Genomic DNA, 22,471 nt, shown 5'->3' on the forward strand with positions numbered 1-22,471 from the left:
ATCTCTCTCTCTCTCTCTCTCTCTCACACACAGTCACCCACACACCAGTCTCCTGTTTTTCAGCAACAAACAACACATGGTGGGAGTAAATTATAATTTTAATCCATAACATTATTTAATGGCAAGCATGTTATTTATTCCCTCCTTTTCTTCTTTACTTTGACCACAGTGATTCCACATATAGAGAAATAGAGAAGAAATTCAAGCATGGTGGACCAAGTCTGCAACAATAGCAAAGGCAGAAGGAAAGGAGGACAGTGACAATGAAACAACAAGAAAGTAAAGGATTAGGGAATGCAGGAGGTGGATGATAAAGGGGACAGCAGAGAGAGATGAAGGGAGTAAAGTGAAAGACTGAGACACTGAGAGACGTCCACACAAATGTGAGCTTGTGTGTATGTGTGTGTGTGTGTGTGTTTATCTGTGTAAGCTGATGGTCCATCTCTTTGCAAGAGAGTGTGGTCTGTTTTGTTTTGGGTGTTTTGTTTTGTTTTTATTTCATGCTCTTCCCTTTCTTGATTTCTTTCTCTACATGCACCTACAGCTTCTGTCCATCTTCATATTTTAAGTCAAGAATCATTCCCTTTTCAACTGCAGTTTACTACACTTCAGACAAGGCAATACCCAAACTATAAAGAAAACTATTCCTTAAAGCACACTCAACCCGGTAAATAATTCTGTTATTATAACCAATATCCACTAAATTGATGCACCAAGATAAATTTGAATATTTTACTCTATACATATTAATACATAGTTTTCTCCCTTTTACTCCATCTCTCTCCATTGTTTCTAATCATTTTGTCAGTGTATGTCTGTCCTACATCCTGTACCTACTACTTAGCTGTCTATCTTGTCAGACATGTCTTGTGCGTAAACTTGTCTGTATTGGTTCTGCCATGCATATTGTTAGCTCAGTTGTTTGTGGTCAGTCCAATTTAAGTGCATGTTGTCCCCTTGGTTCAGTGCATGGGCTTCTGTCAAATATGAAGTGTTGTCAGTAGGTGTTCAGTGCAAATAATCCTTAGGTGTCTGTTCATGATGTCTTTTCGGTCTGTTGTTTTATCTGTACTATATCTGTCTTAGTCAGTGCATATTGTCTGGTGGTGGTTGTTGTGTGGTCTTTGTAGCCACAGGACATCTCACAGAGCACTGGGATTTCTGAAGTTGTGGCCAGCAAATCGGGCTTGATCGCCCAACTCTTCCTCAATCCTGTGGAGAAGAAAATGTGAGACAGAGATTAGATCTAGTGAACATTTTATAAAGACATGGGCAAATTAAGTAATTATATCGAAATTATAGTGCTGTACTTTAAAGCAGTATTTGAGTTAAAACACAATTTGTGATCTTTTAATTTATTTGCAACTGTTGCTAACAATTATAAAGAGCTAAAGAATGACTAACACAACTTACAGGTGGACTAATAAGACAGGTATCTCTAATAATGTGGTCAGAAAGTGTACACAGTGCCTAAAAGCCCCAGCAGCATTACTCTGCATAATATACTCCATACCTGTACCACCACATCAGTGCCACTGCTTTGCTGAGAATAGCCACCAAACACCAAAATAATATCTTGTCACTGGTGGTTCACTACTCATAACAGGAAAATGATCAATACATGCTCTTGAAACACTCAAAACAAACATTAAACCTAAGCTGGAAGCTCATTAGGGCATTCTGGCTGTAATTCACCATTTTTGCATGACTTTAATGCCCGAATTCATAAGAAAAGGGCAACAGCAGACAGTATACTAGAGTTACACAATGTGGGAAGAAGATGGTATGTAATATGTTTGTTGGAGCACATTGTAATGTGAGATAAATGTGATAAAACCGTATCATTGGCCCCATTGGCCAGTTCTTGCCAAGTTACATAGATCACTAAAGAGTCCAAAAATGAACATACTGTTCACGTTTGATGACAAAGATTCTAACACTGTGAAATGCCTACTGAAAGCTTACTGACATCAACAGAAATATGCTTACACATTAGCACCCAGATGCAGTATACCAAATTTGACCCTGATTAACAGGACTTAGAAACAGTTATTTGAATTTAACAATTCCCCCTATGGAAACCACGCCTATCCTTTGCACACATCCTCAGAATCTTAAACCTGGCATTCAAGTTTCATGCAAATTCATGTAACAAATCATGAGTTACAGGTCTTAGAGTCCAGCTGGCGTGTGGCAGCCATGTTTACAAATGTCAGCATGTTTTTTGATAGCTGTTGAGTTTGAGAGTCCACAATTTTTACCTATTATTTTTTACCAAATGTTTACCTACTATGCAAATTCAAGTAGTTGGGGCTACATGGTCCAAAATACAGTTATTCGAACTTAATCCTGCCTGTTACGAATGGTTATGGCCCCACCTTTGCACGAATCTTGTCCTGAACATGCCTTTCAGGTTTCTTGTGAATCCAGACATCCAATAATGAGTTAGAGATGTTTGACTAAACTGAGCTCTGCTTCACAAGGATTTATTAGCATGTGGTGGCCATACTGTTTACACATCTCAACACATTTTTATCATTATTAATATTCAGACTGTGCTGAGTAATTTGACAATTTTGCGAAAATATGCAAAAAAAATCATTCACAAAAAAAAATTATTCGTTCACAAAAGTAGGTTTCACATATTATGCAAATTAGCTAAGAATATCACTGAGAAGAGTAAATTGATCCAACTTGCAAACTTGTTTACAATTAGCTAAGGAATCTGATGGAAAAACTTTACCTGTAGGGCCCATGTAGAGCCACCATCAGGCAACCAGGATGATTAGCGAGAGAGAGTTGGGCTAACTACAGACCAAGTTTCATGTCTGTACAATCCATTTTATAAGAAGATAACAACTATCCCAACTTTGTTCTTAGATTCCTAAAAATCCTAACAAAACAAGCACTTTGTCGAAACTGTATACCTCTGGTGTACTATTATCAGTACTGTGTTGATACTGTTACTAAGAAGTGTGAAAACAAAGAATGCATATATTAAGCCACCAGATGGCATTTCCTGATTAAACCAAGTGATTTGTCAGTGAAAGCTTTCCATGTACTATCATTGGCATAATGTGCTGCATTTTGTGCTGCTTTTGCTGTAGAACAACCTTTATGTAGAACCACTTTTAGTAACAATACCCTGGAGTAAATCTTTTCTGCAGGAGTTTATCAGTCTCTCACATCATTTTGGAAATTTTGGCCCACTCTTCTTTATAACATTGCTTCAGTTCATTGATGTTTGAAGGCATTCGTTTGTGCACAGCTCTCTTAAGATCTCTATAGGCTTGAGGTCTGGACTTTGACTTTGCCCGTCAACATGCCAATACAGCATCTCAATGGGGTTGAGGTCTGGACTTTGACTTTGCCTGCCAACACGTTGATATTTTTCTTCTTTAACCATTCAGGTGGTTCTACACGGTTCTGAGTTATAGGGTGTTGTGATGGCGGGCCTGCAGCCCCTGCGCTACAAACACTTCATGCTCCTCACACAACTGCCGCCTGGGTGCTGAACGGACAGTGCCACTTCAACACCCCCCTTGTTGTGGATAGCGCGGGAGCACATTGCTACAAGCCAGGGTGGCAGAAACACACACAGCTGGCAGCCAGTGATTGCAGCGGCAACTCCTCCCCCTCCTGGAGAATTCAGGAGAGTATAAAAGGGTGCACCATACACAGTAAAGTGAGCCAGTCTTGTCCTGATGACACTGCTGATCCCTTCTTCTCTCTCTCTTACAGAGACAGAAAACAGCGAAGAAAACAGCGGTGACCCAGGAGCTAGCGCAGAGCCTACGCATCACAACCGAAGGGCTGCTGGCATGTGAAGACTGGCTGGAGGAAGACTGGGCCTACGTTCTCACTCCATTCCTCTCTGGGGAAGCGCAACTGGCCTACTACGCGCTCTTGCCAGCGGAGAAGGCCAATTATGAAATCCTAAAAGATGAGATCTCAGAGTTCCTCCAGTAGACCTACAATCCCGGAGACACTCCTCAGGCCCAAATAGATGCCCTGCTCTGCACCGTCAAGAGATGGCTGTAGCCAGCAGATGACTGCTACCAGAGAAGCACACAGCCAGTGAGGTCCTTCAGTCCCAGCAAGACTTCAGTCCCAGTCCCCGCAGAAGTCATCTACCTCACCACCCTGACAATGGGGAGAGGAGAAGAACGACTAGCTGCCCACCAGTAGATGAGCTCATGCCTACCGAGCCATTCCTGTTGCCCCACAATGAGCCAATAAGCCCTGGCTGGTGGGATGTGCCCTCCACACCTGTACCCCACCCAGCACCCACACCTTCTCCATCGAGGTAGATGGCAGGCCAGCCCTCCTAGACTCCGGGAGCACTGTGACCCTCGCCCTACCTGTGATCCTGCCCAGATCAGCCAAGAAATGTGGGACCCTCTTGGTCTCTTGTCACAGAGATGTCCCTGCCACCAAAATTTGGGTGAGGAGGATGACCACCTGAAACACAGTTGGGGCCAGGTGGAGGGGGTGAGCCAAAGCCCAGAACAAAGGCTACCTGCCTCCTATTTTCTGGTCTGAGGGGGGCTCCTCTACTATCACGCTGAGCGACAGGGTCAAGTCTGTGACCTACTAGTTGTCTATTAATTAGTGGCTATTAATGAACCTGGCACACTTACACCCATTAGGCAGTCACCTGGGGGCCCGCAACACCCTGGAAAAGCTGAAAGACTGGTTCCTCTGGCCAGGCATGGACGCCAAAGTCCAGAACTTCTGCCAACATACCAGGCCCAAGCAGCCCGCGTCCGTTCCCCTCATCCTGCTCCCCATCATCATGCCCTTTTGAAAGGATAGGCATGGACCTCAAAGGGTGGCTCCCGAAGTCCGCCCAGGGCGAGGAGTTCATCCTCATTATCATCGACTATGCCACCAGGTACCCCGAGGTGGTCCCCCTACAACCTCTATTGCAATGGCTTGGTGGAGAGGTTCAATCAAATGCTCAAGCAGATGTTGCAGTGGGTGGTAGGCGAGGAGGGAAGAAACTGGGACTTCCTGCCACCTTATGTCCTCTTTGCCATATGAGAAACACCACAGGTGTCCATGGGCTTCACCTCCTTCGAGTTCCTCTTCGAAAGGCAGCCTCAAGGACTGCTGGATGTGGCCAAGGAGGCATGGGAGGAGCAACCCTCACTGTTCCACACCATCATCAATTATGTGTGAGATATGCCAGAGCGGATCGACCGGGTAGCACCTATCATCCGATGGAGGAAGCCCATACAGAACAGCAACAGATATACAACTTGCCAGCCCAGCCCCGGGAGCTCCAGCCAGACGACCAAGTTCTGCTCTTGTTGGCAAGTACCAGCTGCAAGTTCCTGGTTCCCTATACAGTCCTCGAACAGGTGGGCTTGGTGAATTAATGCCTACAACAGCCTGGTAGCGTGCAGACACCCAGACATACCATGTTAATTTGTTGAAAAAGTGGACCAAGCCTGTCCCAGTGGTGTCTGCATTTGCCAGTCTTTCCCCAGATCCCACAAAGCATATCTTGGTCCAAAAGGGGAACTCACCCCCACACAGTGCCAAGAGCTAACAGAGCTAGTGGACCAGTTTGCTGACATCTTTTCCTCAACACCTGGGAAGACGCATCTGGTCCAACATGAGATTAAAACTCCACCAGGAGTGGTGGTAGGACAGCAGCCCTACCATGTCCCTGAAGCCCGCCATCTTGCTATTGAGGAGGAAGTCAGCTGGATACTATGGGCTGAGGAGTCCACCTGCCCCTGGTCCAGCCCCTTTGTCATTGTGCTGGAGCCCGATGGGAGTCTCAGGCTGTGCAATGACTTCTGGAAGCTGAACCAAGTCTCAGACTTCGACAGCTACCCTCTCCCCCACCTGGACTACCTGGTAGAGTGGCTGGGGAGAGCTCAATTCATCTCTACCCTTGAACGATGTCGTCATCCACTCTACCATTTGATCGGACCACCTGCACCATCTCAGGGAGATCCTTTTTAGCCTCCCCCTCTCAGATCTCACCAGGAAAGGCCAACCAGACTGAGTGTGCTGCGCTGACGAAGCAGAGCAGGCATTCCAGGCCCTTAAGCAGGCACTCATCAGCTCCTCAGTTCTCAGGAACCCGGACTTCAACCAACCAGACTTTGAACGACGTTCAAGGGAGAAGAGCACCCGGTGTTAGCAGGAAGTTGACCCTTGCTGAAAGGAAGTATGCCACCATTGAGAGTGCAGCCCTAGCAATAAAGTGCTGATGCGCTGATGGCCTTTCCCGACTCAATGTGCTATGGTTGCTGCCTCCACCGGCAGCAGGCTCGGAGCTGGGGGGTTGGTACTGTGATGGCAGGCCTGCAGCCCCCGCATTACAAACACTTCATGCTCCTCAAGTGACTGCTGCCTAGGTGCTGAACGGACAGCACCACTTCAGCACCCCCATTGTTGTGGGGTTACACAGTAAGGTGAGCCAGTCTTGTCTTGATAACACCTCTGATCCCTTCCTCTCTCTCTCTCACAGAGACAGAAGACAGCGAAGAAGACCACGTTCCCTGGCAATGACATGTTTGAGAGTCTGCACCCCAGCACTCCAAGAACTCCCTAGGTCCCACCTCAATGCCACTCACCCCTGCTCACCGCACCCTAAGAAAGGACGACTGCAACGCCACTCATCTTCACCCTCACTCACCTCTCTCACCTACCCTACTCCAAACCTGTCACCCAAGGTTATTTGTTTGTTTATAGAAGTGAGGACTACACAATTGAAGGAGAGTGTACTTTCTTTTTTTCCATGACTGTAGTTAGTGCTATAGTTATCCATGTGTATCTGAGGATGGATAGGCCACAAGATTGCAATGTGGAACTTGAGGATAAGTGCCCCTGGCCCTACCTCAGTAAAATATTTAAATGCTGCAGTAAGAACACACTTGTATAAAGTGAGGTGTCTCCTTTGCCTCCCTAGAAGGTACAAACTCCATCTAATTTGAAATAGCATGTTGTGGTAAATGGGTTTAGACTAGCAAAGTTTAATATATAGCATAATCTAGCATAGTCCAGCAGTCCAGGATGTTTTACTTCTGGTTAATTAAATAGCAAACTATGCAGTCATGAATATGACTAGAAAACTTGCAGAGACTGAATGATGTTTTCAGGAAAAGCAGCATAGAATCAACAGTGTTAAATAAGTATTAAAATCTAGTGTTCACATAAAAACATAATACTACATAATTTTATCAGCTACAAGCATTTACTTTTTACTTTTTAATAGCTGAGTACATTTAAAAGTAGCAACTTTCACTTGTGTCCATTTTTGCCTGGATTCTAACAAAATTAAACTGAGTAACATTTTGACACATTATTAATACTTTCACTTATGTAAAAGTACTTTTTACACACATGGCAAGAATATCGCTGAGCTCTCACCTCATCAACTGATTGTATTTGGCCAGACGCTCAGATCTACATGGAGCTCCAGTCTTGATCTGAGAAGAAAGAGAGAAAATATATACATTGTTCTGTTTTAATATAAAGTTGATATATATGACAATATCACCATTTACATGGTTTTAATAATTTCTTAATTGTATATATGTAGACCAAGGGTGTCAGGTTGGTTAATTTAGGTTAGGTTAATTTCTAGTCATTAGCTTTAAGTGTTACTCCAATGGCACACAGCTGTACTTATTGCCCAAACCAGACAATATACCAACAAAACATCAACCTAATAAGATTGTGGATTGTGCAAAAGAAAGCTTAGATGATTCCACTCACACCTGGACAAGCCTGGAACTAAAGTGCGGATAATGTCCTTCAATATATGTGACTGGGAAACAACCTTGGCAATGGACGTTGATGTCCCTACAGTTAATTGGATCATGGACTACATGACCAACAGGCCACAGTTTGTGAGGCTCTAGAAATGTGGGTCAGAAAAGGACAGTGAGCATCATTGGGGCACCTCGGAACGGTCCTATCGCTTTTCCTATTCACTTTCCTATTCACAGATCAGATTTTCAGTACAACACCAGCTCACCCACCTGCACATGTTCTGTGATGACTCCTCTATTGTGGGGATCACTCACAATATAAATGAATCAGAGTACAGAGGATTGGTGGAAGAGGATTCTACTTACAGAAGCTTTGTCTCATGGTGCAGGGAAAAAAACATTCAGCTTAACATCGGTAAGACAAAGGAACAGGGGGTGGATTCCAATGTGTTAAAGCGCCTGTAAGACCAGTAACCGTCCAGGGGGAGGAGGTGCAATCCTACAGGTACCTGGCGGTCTACGTGAATTACAGACTGGACTGGACAGACAACACCAATGTCTTACACTATACATGTAAGACATCAAAGGTATGAGCATCAGATAATACTACAGTTGTTCTATCAGTCTATCGTGGCCAGTGTTGTTTTCTATGGTGTGGTCTACTGGGGGAGCAGCATCACTACAGGAGACACCAAGCATCTCAATAAGCTGATCAAGAAAGCCAGTCCATCACAGGTCTTTCTCTAGAGTCATTGGAAACAAATATGGAGTAGACAATGGCAGAAAAACTGGAGATCATCATGAACAGTTCTGCTAATCCTCTTCATGGCACTTTTTCCAGAAGCACAATGAGCTCTCAGCTCATTCAACCTTGGTGCTCTAGGAACTACTATGGAAGCTCCATCATTCTCCACACTGCCTCCCTGCAGCAGAACATACCTCCAGCCTCCCAGAATGAATGGCCAAAGTTTGTGGACACCTGACTATCACACCCACATGTGGTTCCCCAAGCTGTTGCCAAAAGGTTCGAAGCACACAATTATATAGAATGTGTATGTATGCTGGAACAGTACAATTTTCCTTCACTGGAACTAAGTGAATGCTGTGCACAAAGCGAGGTCCATGAAGTGAGGTGACATGGTGTGCCAAGGTCAGAGTGGAAGAACTGTCCTGCACAGATCCCTGACCCCAACCCCACTGAACACCTTTGGGATGAACTGGAACATCGACTGCACCCCAGACCTCCTCACCCAAAATCAGTACCTGACCTCACTAATGCTCTTGTAGCTGAATGAACACAAATCCCACATTCATGCTCCAAAATCTAGTGAAAATTCTTCCCAGAATAGTGGAGGTTATTATAACACCAAATTGGGAATAAATTTGGAATGGTATGTTCAATAAGACATGTGGGTATAGGGAATTTTGCCTGTTTAGCTACAAGAGCATAAGAGGCCCAGGTTTGATCCTCTTAGCTCCAGTGAAGGGAAACTGTAATACTATAGCATACAAATTCATTCTATACAATTGTGTGCTTCTAAATTTGTGGCTGCAGTTTGGAAAAGAACTACATATGGGTGTGATGGTCAGGTGTCCACATACTTTTGCTCATTATATTCTATCTATCTATGTATCTATCTGTCTTTCTGTCTGTCTAACGTCACTTTCTGCTGCTAAATTCAGAGATGTTCTTACTTGGTCCCAAAGCTGCTAGACACTAACTACCTAATTATATGTTAAATCATGTTGGCTGTCCAATTGCTCCAAATACAGAAGTGAAATACCCTGGCATCACTGTTAATTACAGTTTGTCTTTTGCTGAACATGGCAACATCACTAGTGTAGTCTTCCTCTTGTATCAGCCTCAGATATCTGATGTACATATAGTGGAGTCCACAAGTCTGAAAGCACTATTGAAAATGCTTCTATTTTGCATTCTTTTCTAATTTAATACAACAAGTTTCATTACAAATTATATTTTTGACAGCAACTTCATTGAAAAGTAGAATCTTTGAAATATCTACATGAATTTCAGAGTTTCTTAGTATTTGGTTTGCCCCTTTTTGCTTTATGACAGTGTGCACTTGAGTTGGCATGGATTCCCCAAGTTGTGTAAAACCTGATGATCCATTTTACATCAAATCCATCAGAGTGTCATCTGAACACATGCTTCAATAGAAGTGATTAGGCATGAGGAAAATCTGATCTTTTACACAAAGCAGTTAACATGCTCAATATCACAAATTTGCTTACATTTAAATAGGGACCTAGAAGTAGTACAGAATCATAAATATTAAATATTCAAGATATTGAACATGTACTTTCTTTGTTTAAAATATTTCAGAATTCTAAAACCTTTTGTTTATTTTAAATGAATTTTAAATGAAAAAAAAAAAAAAACAGACTTTGAGTGTGGTCTCAGACATTTGGACCCCACTGTATATTATACACTTAACTAGACCCAAATAGCAAAATCAAACAGTTACAATATTTATAAGAACAATATAAAATTCACAGTATTACCTCAATTTTATCAACACTACAATATCTGCCAAAAAATACTGCATTGATTACAAAATACTGCTGCTGATCAATAAAGTTCTAAATGATCTTCCCCAAAAGTACAGTGTCTTGCATAAATGGTCATCCCTTTGACCTTTTCCTCATTTTGTATAGTTACAACATGGAACTGCTATTGACCTAATTGGGATCATAGACACACTGGCCACTTTAATAGGAAGAACTGCATCACTTGCTCATTCATGCAATTATCTGATCAACCAATCATGTGGCAGGAGAGCAATGCAGAAAATCATGCAGATACACATCGAGGGCAGTTTATAATTCACTGAATATTCACATCAAAGAAAGAGGAAAATGTGAGTTCAGTGACTTTGACTCTGTTTTTGGTGCCAGACAGGATGATTTGAGTATTTCAGAAACTGCTATAGACCGTCTACATGCAGTCTACAAAGTTTGCACAGAAAAAAAAAAAAAAAATCCAGTGAGCAGCACTTTCACGAGCAGATATGCCTTCTTGATGAGAGAGGTCAGAGGAGAATGGCCAGACTGGTTTGGTTCAAATAGGAAGGCTACAGTAACTCAAATAACCACTCTTCTGTTGTGCATCTCAGAATGCACAACACATAAAACTTGAGGTGTTTGGGCTACAACAGCAAAAAAACACATCAGGTTCCTCTCCTGTCATCCAAGAACAGGAACCTGAGGCTACAGTGGGCACAGACTCACTGAAACTGGACAGTTGAAGACAGGACATATTCAGCCTTTATCTAAACTTCAAATCAAAGAGGCCAGTGAGTATATGTAATGAATCTACAAAAATAGCCTATAATATTGTCATGGGGGAAATCAGTATAGTTTTATTTACAACTAAAACTATAATTATTTACAACTAAAAACATTAAATTTGTGATTGCATAAGTATTCACACCCATTGCTTTAAAACCTCAAAAATAGTTATGATATAACCAGTTTCCATCAGAAGTCACATTGTTAGCTGAATGGAGGTGCAGTTAAACTATCATCTCAATGTAAGACACTATGTAGAAAAGTTCAAATTAATCAAGGAACTGTATCTCAGTGAATACATCACATTTTATGATCTGTAAGCACCTAAATCAATCAAGTACAATGGATTGTAAAAACTGTTGTAGAGGGCGGCGCTTTTGCTGACAACGCCACCCATCTATGGAATAACATTCTGGTATGAGTCTTCCTTCATATAGATGGTGCAGAGTTAGTGGTTGGTGCTGTTGTTCATGGTGCAGTCTCAGGGTGACGTCACAACTACTGCCATCTGGCTCTCCCTTTTTAGGTGCATTATTGCAACTAGGTGTGCCAGAGCCTCAGCTTGCATTATGATTATCATATACACCATATGTCCAATACTGAGTGCTCCAAACTGAATTAACAAACTGGTGTGTCTTTATGCAAAGCTGTACATGTGCTCTTGGTTTCCATAACACTGTCATACCAATCCAGAGGTACTGCTCCTACTTTAGTTGTTTGCTCACCAGACATACTGAGCCAGTTGCATGTGCCATCCACCAGGCTGGCTACCAGGAGATTGCACCTCCTTTTTAAAGTGTTTTGAACTCCTTACAAGTTATGATTTGTAATTATCTGCACATTAGCTTGGCTTGCACTCCATACCTTACATGTTCTAATATTAATTTATCATTCTGCAGATGTCAAGACTTTTATTTATTTTTCTCCATTTTATCCCCAGTTTGGTGATCTGCCAACTCCCATCCACTAGCCAGCTCTCCCCAATACATGTGAAGCCAACTATTACATCTTTTCAGACTGCTGCTCAACAAGGCAACATACTCAGAGGAAAGTGCTATCTTCCCTCTTAAAAATAATAGGTTCACAGACATCCATTCTGTTAGTGCTGCTCTGATTGACAAGGGAGAGAGTTAAGCCATCCCTTCAATCTATGGCCAATATTGCTTTCTACAGCTCCCAGCTACAGATGGGCAAATGTTTTGTTGTTGCGCCACTCGGGAGCCCCAGTGTCAAACCTTTTTTCGATAGATTTATCATAGGGCTCTAACACCATTATTTGTCATGCTTGAACCAGTTTTCTGTGTTAAGCTCACTCGTATTCTGTACTTCTACACTATCTGGTGTTAAACAGAATAAAATTGACATTTAAAAAGTTATATAATTTTCTGGAGATGAATATCACCTGTCCAGTGCAGAGCCCAACTACCAGATCTGCAATGAATGTGTCCTCTGTCTCTCCAGAGCGATGACTGACCATCACACCCCAGCCATTGGCCTGGGCCAGCTTACACCTGAGAAAGAAAGTGACAGAGACAACATGAGGGAACCAGAGTATTATGGATACCTATGAACTTATCAAATGAATGTAATAAAGCGGTTACTGAAGGTGATTGATTGATTGAATGAATGAATAAATGAATGAATCACATGAGACAGAAATCCAGGAGGGTGAGGGCTTAGATAGTTGCACCACTCAGGAATGTGATACTGAAAATTTATAGAGGCTGATTGTTGGTCTACTTTTCAGGTACATAGCACCACACAGTGTAAAAATGTTTGGAGGTACTTCCACAAAACTTATACAAAACTTATAATAGTGGGGATCAGTCAGTCAGGGCATGTACATACTCAGTGAAAACTAAATGCCAGTAACCAACCTAACTGAAGACATTCAGTGAAGGGAACACAGAAAGCTGAACCATAATGAGAAATTTCAACAAAGGTAAAATCTTCACACTGAAGCAAACTGAATGTCTGGCCTATGTTGTGAAGCCATGTGACAGACAGCTGTTACTTACGCATGGATGGCCTCTGTGACTGTGCCGATTTGGTTGACCTTCAGAAGCAGGCAGTTGCAAGCACGTTCCTCTGCTGCTTTCTCTATCCTCTTTGGATTTGTCACCGTTAAGTCGTCACCCACTATCTGGATCCCCACAGAACCAGTCATCCGAGTCCATGCTGCCCAGTCATCCTGATCAAAGGGGTCCTCAATAGATACCACTGTAGGTGGAAAAGAATGTTACTGTTAAAGGAATATTACCAAACATAAATTAAAGTTAATGAGGAGTGGTTAACATGATCCCAATTCCAGTTGGAGCAAACTGAAGTATTGGAGAGTTTATTAAACTAATAAAAATTATGTAATAATTTTTAAATTATTAAACCTACTAATTAACATGCTTTTTAACATGTTAGCAAGTGCGAATCTGTATAAAAATAAGAATTAAAATTAATAGAGACATCTTGATTTCATTTAAATGTATAGTCTAGTTATTATGTAGCAAAGAAGTGATGAAATATAAATAAAAACATGCTCCATTTGTTAATTATTCAGTACCTGGAAAATCATTGACAAAACTCTGGTAGATCTCTAGGAGCTTCTCACTAGTGATGTTTCTTTCAGGATCTGGAGGCGATTTGAAGTCAAGATCATACTTCCCATCACGGTAGAACTCAGAAGCAGCTACGTCCATCCCAATCACAACCTTGTCTGTGAAACCTGCTTTGTCTATGGCAGTCTTAATCAATTCAAGTGCTGAGAATGACAAAGGAAAAAGAGAAATTCAGCTAAAACTAATGTGATGTTTCTTATATCTTTGCTAATTCACTGTTGAACAAAAACATAGCTTCAAAAAACCAACATAAAAACACACCTTCACTATTCTCAAGGATATTTGGGGCAAAACCTCCTTCATCACCCACATTAGTGGCATCCTGTCCGTACTTCTCCTTGATCACTCCCCTCAGAGTCTGATAGAGCTCAGCCCCAACACGCAAAGCATCACGAAATGACTCTGCCCCAACAGGAAGCACCATGAACTCCTGCATGGCCAGCTTATTTCCAGCATGGGATCCACCGTTTATCACATTAAAGGCCTGCAACCAAAGAAGAAGAAATATTGTGGCACACAGACAAAAACTGATAAAAAGAAGTAGTAGAGGTGGGGAAAAGGGCTAAGGACTCGTGTATTAATGTGCTATGTGTCTAACTTTGCTCACAGACATCAAACTATTCCTTGAAAACTTGTATATAATATACATGAATAAATTAAATGAATAATTGAGTCAGTTGAATGATGAGATAAATTTAAATATCTTACAGGAACTGGCAACACTAGTTCTGTGTTTCCAGCCAGGTCAGCAATATGGCGATACAGGGGAATTTCTTTTTCTGCTGCTCCAGCTTTGCAAATAGCCAGGGACACCCCCAGAATGGCATTGGCACCAAATTGAGCTGTGGATATACAGAACTGCTGCTCTTATTCTATCCATTACACAGATAATGAATGCGACTGACTTCACTCTTATTACATAAAATGATGTTAATATATAAATGTAAATGATAGAGACATGTACATTTGAGTGACTTACTGTGTATACAGTCTCCTGAATAGACATGACAGAGTGTTAATGTTTGCCATGTAAGGAATAAAACACATAAGGGCATGCAGTTACAGGAAAATAATCAAATAAACAGAGTGGCGTGATCCAACCCAACATGATGTAGAGGTCTATTACCACCCCAAAGTGGATTATTTTCCAATAACAGCACATCCCAAATTATTTTATTCTTCTTATACCAAAGCAATATGCCAACAACGACAAAATATTATTTATTAAAGTCATACAGTATAAGGCAAAAAGTATGTGAACACCTGACCTTTACACCCATATGTGTTCTTCCCCAAACTGTTGCCACAAAGAAGCGCACAACTGTGTACTTGAAGCGCACAACTGTGTAGAATTGTCTACACTTTGTCAGCTATAGTATAAAGATTTCCCTTCACTGCAACTAAGGGGCCCAAACCTGTTTCATCATGACAGTGCCGTTTTACATTTAATGTTGTGGAACATGCACTAAATACATTAGTGCCTGTTATTACTAACATTATAGCAGCTATAAACAGTCATTCCTTCACCAGCCTCTCTTTTTTTTAATAAAACAAAATAAGATTTACGAAAAAATGTTCTGAATGTTTCCCGTGATGGAAAACTTCAGGAGGCATAACAAACACTGTTATAAACGCTGACACTAGAGACTCCTTCCAAAAATCTGAACAGACATCAAATCACAGAAAACTTCACCATATTAACAGACGCATTTTTATGTGGTTGGATTTGATGTTACTGTGCATTTAGGTTTTGTATTTTTCTTTTCTTATCATATTCATGAGGTGGTGACTGCATTGGCTCACATTTATTCTCTGTGCCATCCATCTCGATCATCATGTTGTCCAGTTTCTCCTGTTCCATCACGCTGATCCCCTGCAGATCACACCATAAAAGTAATATTCCCAATTAAACATAATCCCTTATATAATATAATATCATCAGTGGTTAGTGCATAATGTACTTGTGGCAAAACCTTTTTTTTGTAAAGATTGTTTAGCAAGATGGCGCCACCATGTCTGGACGCTGTCCTGGTCGCTCCGCTTAGCTAAAATCATCAGGGCCTGCACTCACCCTGGTAACTATCTGTTTAGCCTGCTTCAATCAGGCAGGCGATTCCATAGTCTGATGGCTAAAACTGAAAGGCTCAGGAGGAGCTCCTTCCCTCAGGCCATCAGACTCCTCAACACAGACCCCTTAGGACTCCTCAAGAACTATAGTCACTTGCACTTCCACTGACACTCCGCACACTGCACTTTGTATTGTTACTGCACATAATATACTGCATATTTTTACATCTGTTTTTGCACATTCCCTGCATATTTTGTACATCCCTTTTGCAGATTCCTGTATATATATATATATATATATATATATATATATATATATATATATATATATATTTCATATTTCTTAAATTTTTAAATTTTAACTTTGATTTAGTATTTAGTGTAAAAGTAGTGCACAGTGTAAAAGGAGTAGGCCAGGTTTCCATTTCAGTGCAAGTTATATACTGTATAGAATTGTGTATGTGACAAATAAAAATCTTGAATCTTGTGTTTGTATAGTCTTTATTTTAGACAATATTTTGTATGGTGATCTCCCTTGTTAAAATTAAGCATACTTACTGTAAGTGCATAAAAAGTATATTTTATGTATGTAAAGAATATTAAAAGTACAGTTTATGTTTCATGTACTTTTAAAAAGTATTTAAAAAATATTTGCCTTAGCAATGCTTATGTTAACTTAATTGCAACATACATTGTTATAGTTTAGAACACATTCAACTAGCACGCTAAGACATATGACACACACTGCTCTTTATTTGTACTTCATAATTGTTTTTCAAGGTTATCTAACTGCTTGATATACAATGGATGTGCACTTACAGATTCAATGAGGGCAGGTCCAAGAGTGTCATTGATGTGGCCAACAGCTTTGAGCACACCTAAGAAAATATCAAGAACAAAGGATGGAAATAAAAAAATACAATTAATGTAATAAATATACTTGCTAGTATTTTAGCCGAAATAGCTGGTCTTTTTCTTGAACTCACCTTTGCCCTTGAAGCGACTCTTGTCTCCATCTCTGAGTTCTAGAGCTTCATAAATGCCAGTAGATGCTCCACTAGGCACAGCAGCCCTGAACAATCCTTAAGTGAGAAAGAGGAAGAGGAAGATAGACATAGAGAACAAAAGAGTTAGAGATGAAATGGATGAGTTATTGTGCCACAGCACCAATATGTTGAAAAATGCACCATTTTGTTGAAATTTGAATTTTGTTACTGTATTAAGAAGTACTAACAGACTATCAGTCACCTTTTTCAGTCCTCAGGTCCACCTCTACTGTGGGGTTTCCCCGAGAGTCCAGGATCTCCCTGGCAATGATGCTTACAATGGACATCCTATAGAAAACCAGATTAGACAGACACACATACAGACAGAGTTTTTTTAATCTAACCAAGGAATTGGTATTAATCAAGAAAGTCAATCAAGAAATGTTTATTATTAAATCTTTAGAGAAATTGTTAGCAATTATTTTATTTTATAGATATGGCTAAGAAGCATGTTGCATTGCATTGCAAATTCATTCAGGCTTACCAGCCCACTGTTTGTATAAAAGAGCAGTGGAAGACTAGGCAGCTTTAAATAGATGATAGACCACGATCTCCATAACACCTACAGTGACCCAGAGAGACAGCATATCTTGGGCAACTGCAGCACCTTAATTCTTCTGCCAGGACTGACAGTTGACAGTTCCACAGCAGGGTACCCAGCTGGAAGGAGGTCCAGAAATAGTCTGGCTCTGTGCCAGGACCAAGAGGCAAACCCTACAAGCTCTCCAAGAGGTGCCCAAAACTAAGAGCTGTCTGGAGGAGAGGAAAGGTCGCTGAACATTGGAGATGCATAGAGGGTCTCTGGATCCCAAAGGAGGAGAATTCCAAGGCCATTGACCAGAGAATGGGATTATCACTGGATGCACCCCTTTCGCCCTTTTGCCCATGCTAGTCAAATCAGCAGAAGTGTTGAGAGTGCAGAGTTTAGAGGACCCAACACCAAGTCTGGCATTCACCAACCCCCCATCAGAGACTATATGGATGACTTGACTGTAACAACTACAGCAGTGCCAGGGGACAAATGTGCAGTGCCTGGTCACAAATATGCTTCAAGTCAAGCTGTCTGGTAATGAAGAAAGGGGATGTGGTCAACAAGTTATGCTTCTCTGTGGGGAGGAACCTCAATTCCCACCTCTGAGAAACCAGTTAAGAGCCTGGGGAAGATTTACAACTGCTCCGTGTGGGACAATGCATCTGTCCAACACTCCAGCCAGGAGCTGGAGTCTATGAGGAAAGTTCAAAGTATGGATTTACCAGCATGGCATCCTGCCACAAGGCTGCACTTTCCACAGTCAAGAGTTTTGAGAAAAAGATAAGCCAGTATCTCCACATTTGGTTAGGGCTCCCACATAGCCTGTGCAGTATCACTCTATATGGGCATAATGACATGCTGTAGCTCCTGTCAAATAAGTTCATGGCTACCATTGCAAAAAAAAAAGGATGCTGCAGTACAGGAAGTTCAATGACCTGAAGATCTCACTGGGACACTGAAGTGAGGGCCAACAGAAAGTGGAGAGCAAGGAGCACAGGTGAGCTAGCAGAGTCAAAGATGAGGCACAAGGCGCTGGTTGGATCAGTTGTGTCAGTGAGGGCTTGCCTGAGTACCATCTCAACACCTCATTACGATTAAGCACAAGGCAAGAAGAGGAGCAAGCTCATCCAGGAGGAGGAGCGAGCAGGGTTGGAGGAGGACTAGGCTGCAGCATAGCAGGGATGTGGCAGCAGCATGCGTGGATAAGATGGGAGCATGTGTTGGACAAGAAGGTCACATGGGCTGAGCTCTGGTTGGCTAATACCCAGTGCTTTAATGTCCTACTGAGCATATCCAACTCTGTCTGCTAGAGCAAGGTGGAAACACCAGCATGTGCACTGGGCCAGCAGAGAGGTATGCTGGAGCACATACTCAAGGCCCTGGGAGAGGGGCACTACCACTAGCATCACAACCAGGTGGTAGCTGAAATCATCTCCAACAACAGCCATAGCAAACATCTCCATCCAGCAAGACAGATCACTGTCTTTATCAGACCAAAGGGACGAGCTAATCCTCAGTGAGAGTTTGCAGCTGGTATGCTGGTAACCACAAAGGACTGGCAACTAGACCTGGGCAAACAAGTAAAGTTACCAGAAGACTTTACTTTGACCACCCTTAAGCCAGATATCATTCTGGTGTCTGAAACATCAGGGTTGGCGTGGTAAGTGCATGCCTTTTGAAGTAGGGTGTAGATCAGATGTATTCAACCTTTTTCCCCCTGAGGCCCAATTTGAAGAACTTGCTCTCCTGACTGGCATGTGAGGGCAAAACAAACAGACTGAATTTTTAATCACTGTTGTTATTTAATTTTTAGTCAAAATTTTGGCCTTGGTCAAATAGTGCTGTTTTTGACCATTTTCAATCAAAAACCTTTGATGAACTCAAGACATTTTCCATTTACTTTGACAGAAAGTGAGGGTGCTGCATCAGTGTATCTTTCAAGCACCACAAGAACAGAACAAAATTACTAGTGTGAGACTGGGGAAGTGTTCCAGAAAGCTTCCAGAGAGTGTCACTTAATATCAGAAAATTCTAACACTTGTGCAAACGTTGTGTGGCTGATTTGCCTTTTTTATTATGAAAAAAGACTGTGGCAAACTGTGGACTGCAAGCACTGCTTGGACAAAAGTCTGGGTCTGATCAACCCGGCAGGGACATCTAGGAGAGGGTGTCTGATGAAATCATTGATAATGTGTCCAAGTGCATCAGAAAATGTACAGTGGCATCCAAAAATCTGAGACCACTAGTGAGATTGTTTCTAATTTGCATTCTTTTCCAATTTTCATTACAAATTATATTATTGAAAAAAACTTCAGTGAAAAGTATAATCTTTGAACTATTTAAATGAATTTCAGAGTTTCTTAGTATTTACTTTGTCCCCTTTTTTCTTTAATGACAGTGTGCACTCGAGCTGTGCAAAATTTTGTGATCCATTTTAGATCAAATCAATCAGTGTTGTCTGAGCACATGCTTCAAGTAGAAGAGATTAGACATGAGGAAAATCTGACCATTTGTACATAGTAGTTAACATGCTCAATATCACAAATTTGCTTACATTTAAATAGGGACATAGAAATAGTGCAGAATCATGAATATTAGATATAAATCATTTGCTTTCTTTGTTTTATATATTGCAAAATTTTAAAATTTCTGTTTATTTCCAATTTTAAATGAAAAAAATCCCAGATTTTGAGTGTGGTCTCAGACATTTGGTCCCCACTGTATATATCAACTATTGGAACAATTTAGATCTAATCTAAGGCCAAAATCTTTATCACTCAGGCACTTGTAGCACATCACATCATTTCTCTATCACTTTGTTTGGTCTGTGTCAATAATAGTGATTAAACTGAAATAAAGCAGAAGAAACTCTTGACTGGCAATGTAGAATGTGTGGAGAGCACTGCAGATTTTAAGCGTAGAAGGTTCTATAAAGATTCTAAAGCTAAGTAGCTTTTTAATAATCATTAGAATTAGGGTTATGATCTCAGATCAGTGTGAAATAATGAGTTGTTGTATGTTAAACGTGTTATCTTGTCACAGTGATGCAGAGCATATGTTGCAGACTGGTGATAGACACAGAGAAGAGAGAGGAACTGCAGCACTGAGCTGCAAGCATCTTTGGGATGGGTCTCCAGAGCTTTGGAAACATGAGAACCACCCGAAAGAAGCACTGCAGTGCCATTCACTAACGACAATCAGCACACGACTGACTCCATCAATACTCATAAAATCCAACAGCCAAATACATGTGATGAGAATGTAGGATCTTCATGCCGCAACCAAAATGGCTGACCCTAACATCTTGGTGTAGTATATAACAGAGACACTGCTTCAGATCAAACAGCGCTGTGCTTCAGTTTCAGCGATCTCAGTGGCTGAACCCCAAATGGCGCCTTCTCCCTGTTTAAGTGTACTGCATAGGGGTCGACATAACTGCAGGCGCACTGTATGTACAATGTTATATCAACACTGAGAGCCACTCTGACAGTATTGGAACATCTTCTGTAATATGAAACATTTACATGCAGATTTTAGTTCCTAACGATGAGTGGAGTCGTGAGTTACGTAATGGAAATGATGTACGACATGTCTGTGCGTCTGTACTGCAGCACGGCCCTAGCGCTCGGGGCGGGGAGTGCGCAAAGCGGCGGTATTTCGCTTGAGGGATTCTGATATAGGGGGCAAGAAGAGGAAGAAGTGGTGCGAGAAAAGAAGACAGAGAAGACAATCTGATCTGACAGCCAGTTGGAGAGAATAATGACTTTCACAGGAAATGAGAACAGAATTAGACAGAACATCCATCCACCCCATTCCCCAAAACCCCCATGATATGCGCAAATACCGAGGCTTAGCATGTCTTAAGAACACGGACGCACTGCTTTCCAGTTCACGCGCACACACGGTCCTGTTTCCTTATTTCTCGTTTTTCTCTCTCCCTTTCTTTCTTATTTCCATATGCGCATGCACAAACACTTCCAAGCAAATCAGTACAAAAGCCCGAGAATCTCAAACACACAGGCACAAACATGACAACTGCAGTATTTCACCAGCCTGCACAGTAGAGCATCACCCAGACTCCACACAACTGCCTGCTCACTTCCTCACTTTGCACAAGCAAGAGAGACTGTAGAAAATGAAGCAAAGGATGACAGAAGCCAGGCAGAATGGAAGAAAGAAAATGAATCAGTCGTGTCTTTACCTGCCGTCTGTGCGTTTGTAACCTCACCAAAGGCAAGCCGGAAAACCCTAAGCAAAGAGACAGGCTGAGAAAAAAAATGGATAGAGAGAGAATGAGCCAATGGGTGAAAGAGAGAGAGCAGAGAAGAGGAAAACACAGAAAGGAGAGACAACGTGTGATACAATAGGGAGGGGATGAAAAGATGAGTCAGAGGAAGCTATTGAAAAACAGAGAGGAGGAAAATAAAGAGAAGGAACAAGGGATTCAGGAGGAAGAAGAGGGGAGAAGAAGACAGGATACTGCATTATAACCTGGGGATTAGCAATAAAAATAGATGGAGGAGAAGGAGAGAGCAGGCGCATCATTATAGTCTAATAAAACATGATACACAGCCATGAAGAGCTCCAGCGTTACATTTTTACACAACTGTGCTTCCCACATAACTGCATATAGAAATAGTGTACTTGCATTAATATTGCATTTATATTCAATTCAGTTCAGTGGACATTGTCCCAAAGCAGCTTTACAGAAATAAATAGATTCAAATTAAATTAAACCAAAATAAATAAATAAGACCAAAATTTTGCATCATCACAAACTAAACTGATACTAACGCATCACATCATTTATACTTCACTATATGTGCATGAAACTAAATACATTTTATTTATCCTGCTTATTCTATTAAGGTCTATTTGAAGTATTAAACACCCAGTAACTACAAGAGGACCAACATTTTAGTTAGCCGATTACTGTGTGTGTGTGCCCACTCATATATATGAGAGTTGTTATACAGCACATAACAATGAATGTGAGGGAATCTGTAATTAAACTGCATGCAATAATGACATTACTATTTGAAGAAGCAGAGGCCACAATGCCACCAGACACCAGACAGTCAGCTGCATGCACACACACAAACACATTCATAATTGCACTCAAAGAGATGGCTTTATAATGAATTCATATTCTGCTCTGTTAGATCTCAGGCT

General features: G+C 41.4%; 1 protein-coding gene across 1 annotated transcript; it reads right to left on the minus strand.

The window, feature by feature from the left end:
* Positions 1 to 80: 80 nt before the first annotated feature.
* Positions 81 to 21,703, minus strand: eno2 (enolase 2). Its single transcript, XM_026928451.3, has 12 exons — positions 21,501 to 21,703; positions 16,970 to 17,055; positions 16,708 to 16,803; positions 16,541 to 16,599; positions 15,458 to 15,527; positions 14,363 to 14,496; positions 13,916 to 14,138; positions 13,600 to 13,797; positions 13,061 to 13,262; positions 12,445 to 12,553; positions 7,390 to 7,448; positions 81 to 1,212 (listed from the first exon to the last, which is right to left on the minus strand). The coding sequence occupies exons 2-12, from the start codon at positions 17,052 to 17,054 to the stop codon at positions 1,143 to 1,145; spliced, it is 1,305 nt and encodes a 434-aa protein (XP_026784252.3). The 5' UTR covers position 17,055; positions 21,501 to 21,703; the 3' UTR covers positions 81 to 1,142.
* Between the last annotated feature and the right edge of the window lie 768 nt (positions 21,704 to 22,471).

Source organism: Pangasianodon hypophthalmus, chromosome 29 (assembly GCF_027358585.1).
Source record: "Pangasianodon hypophthalmus isolate fPanHyp1 chromosome 29, fPanHyp1.pri, whole genome shotgun sequence".
NCBI lineage: Eukaryota > Metazoa > Chordata > Actinopteri > Siluriformes > Pangasiidae > Pangasianodon > Pangasianodon hypophthalmus.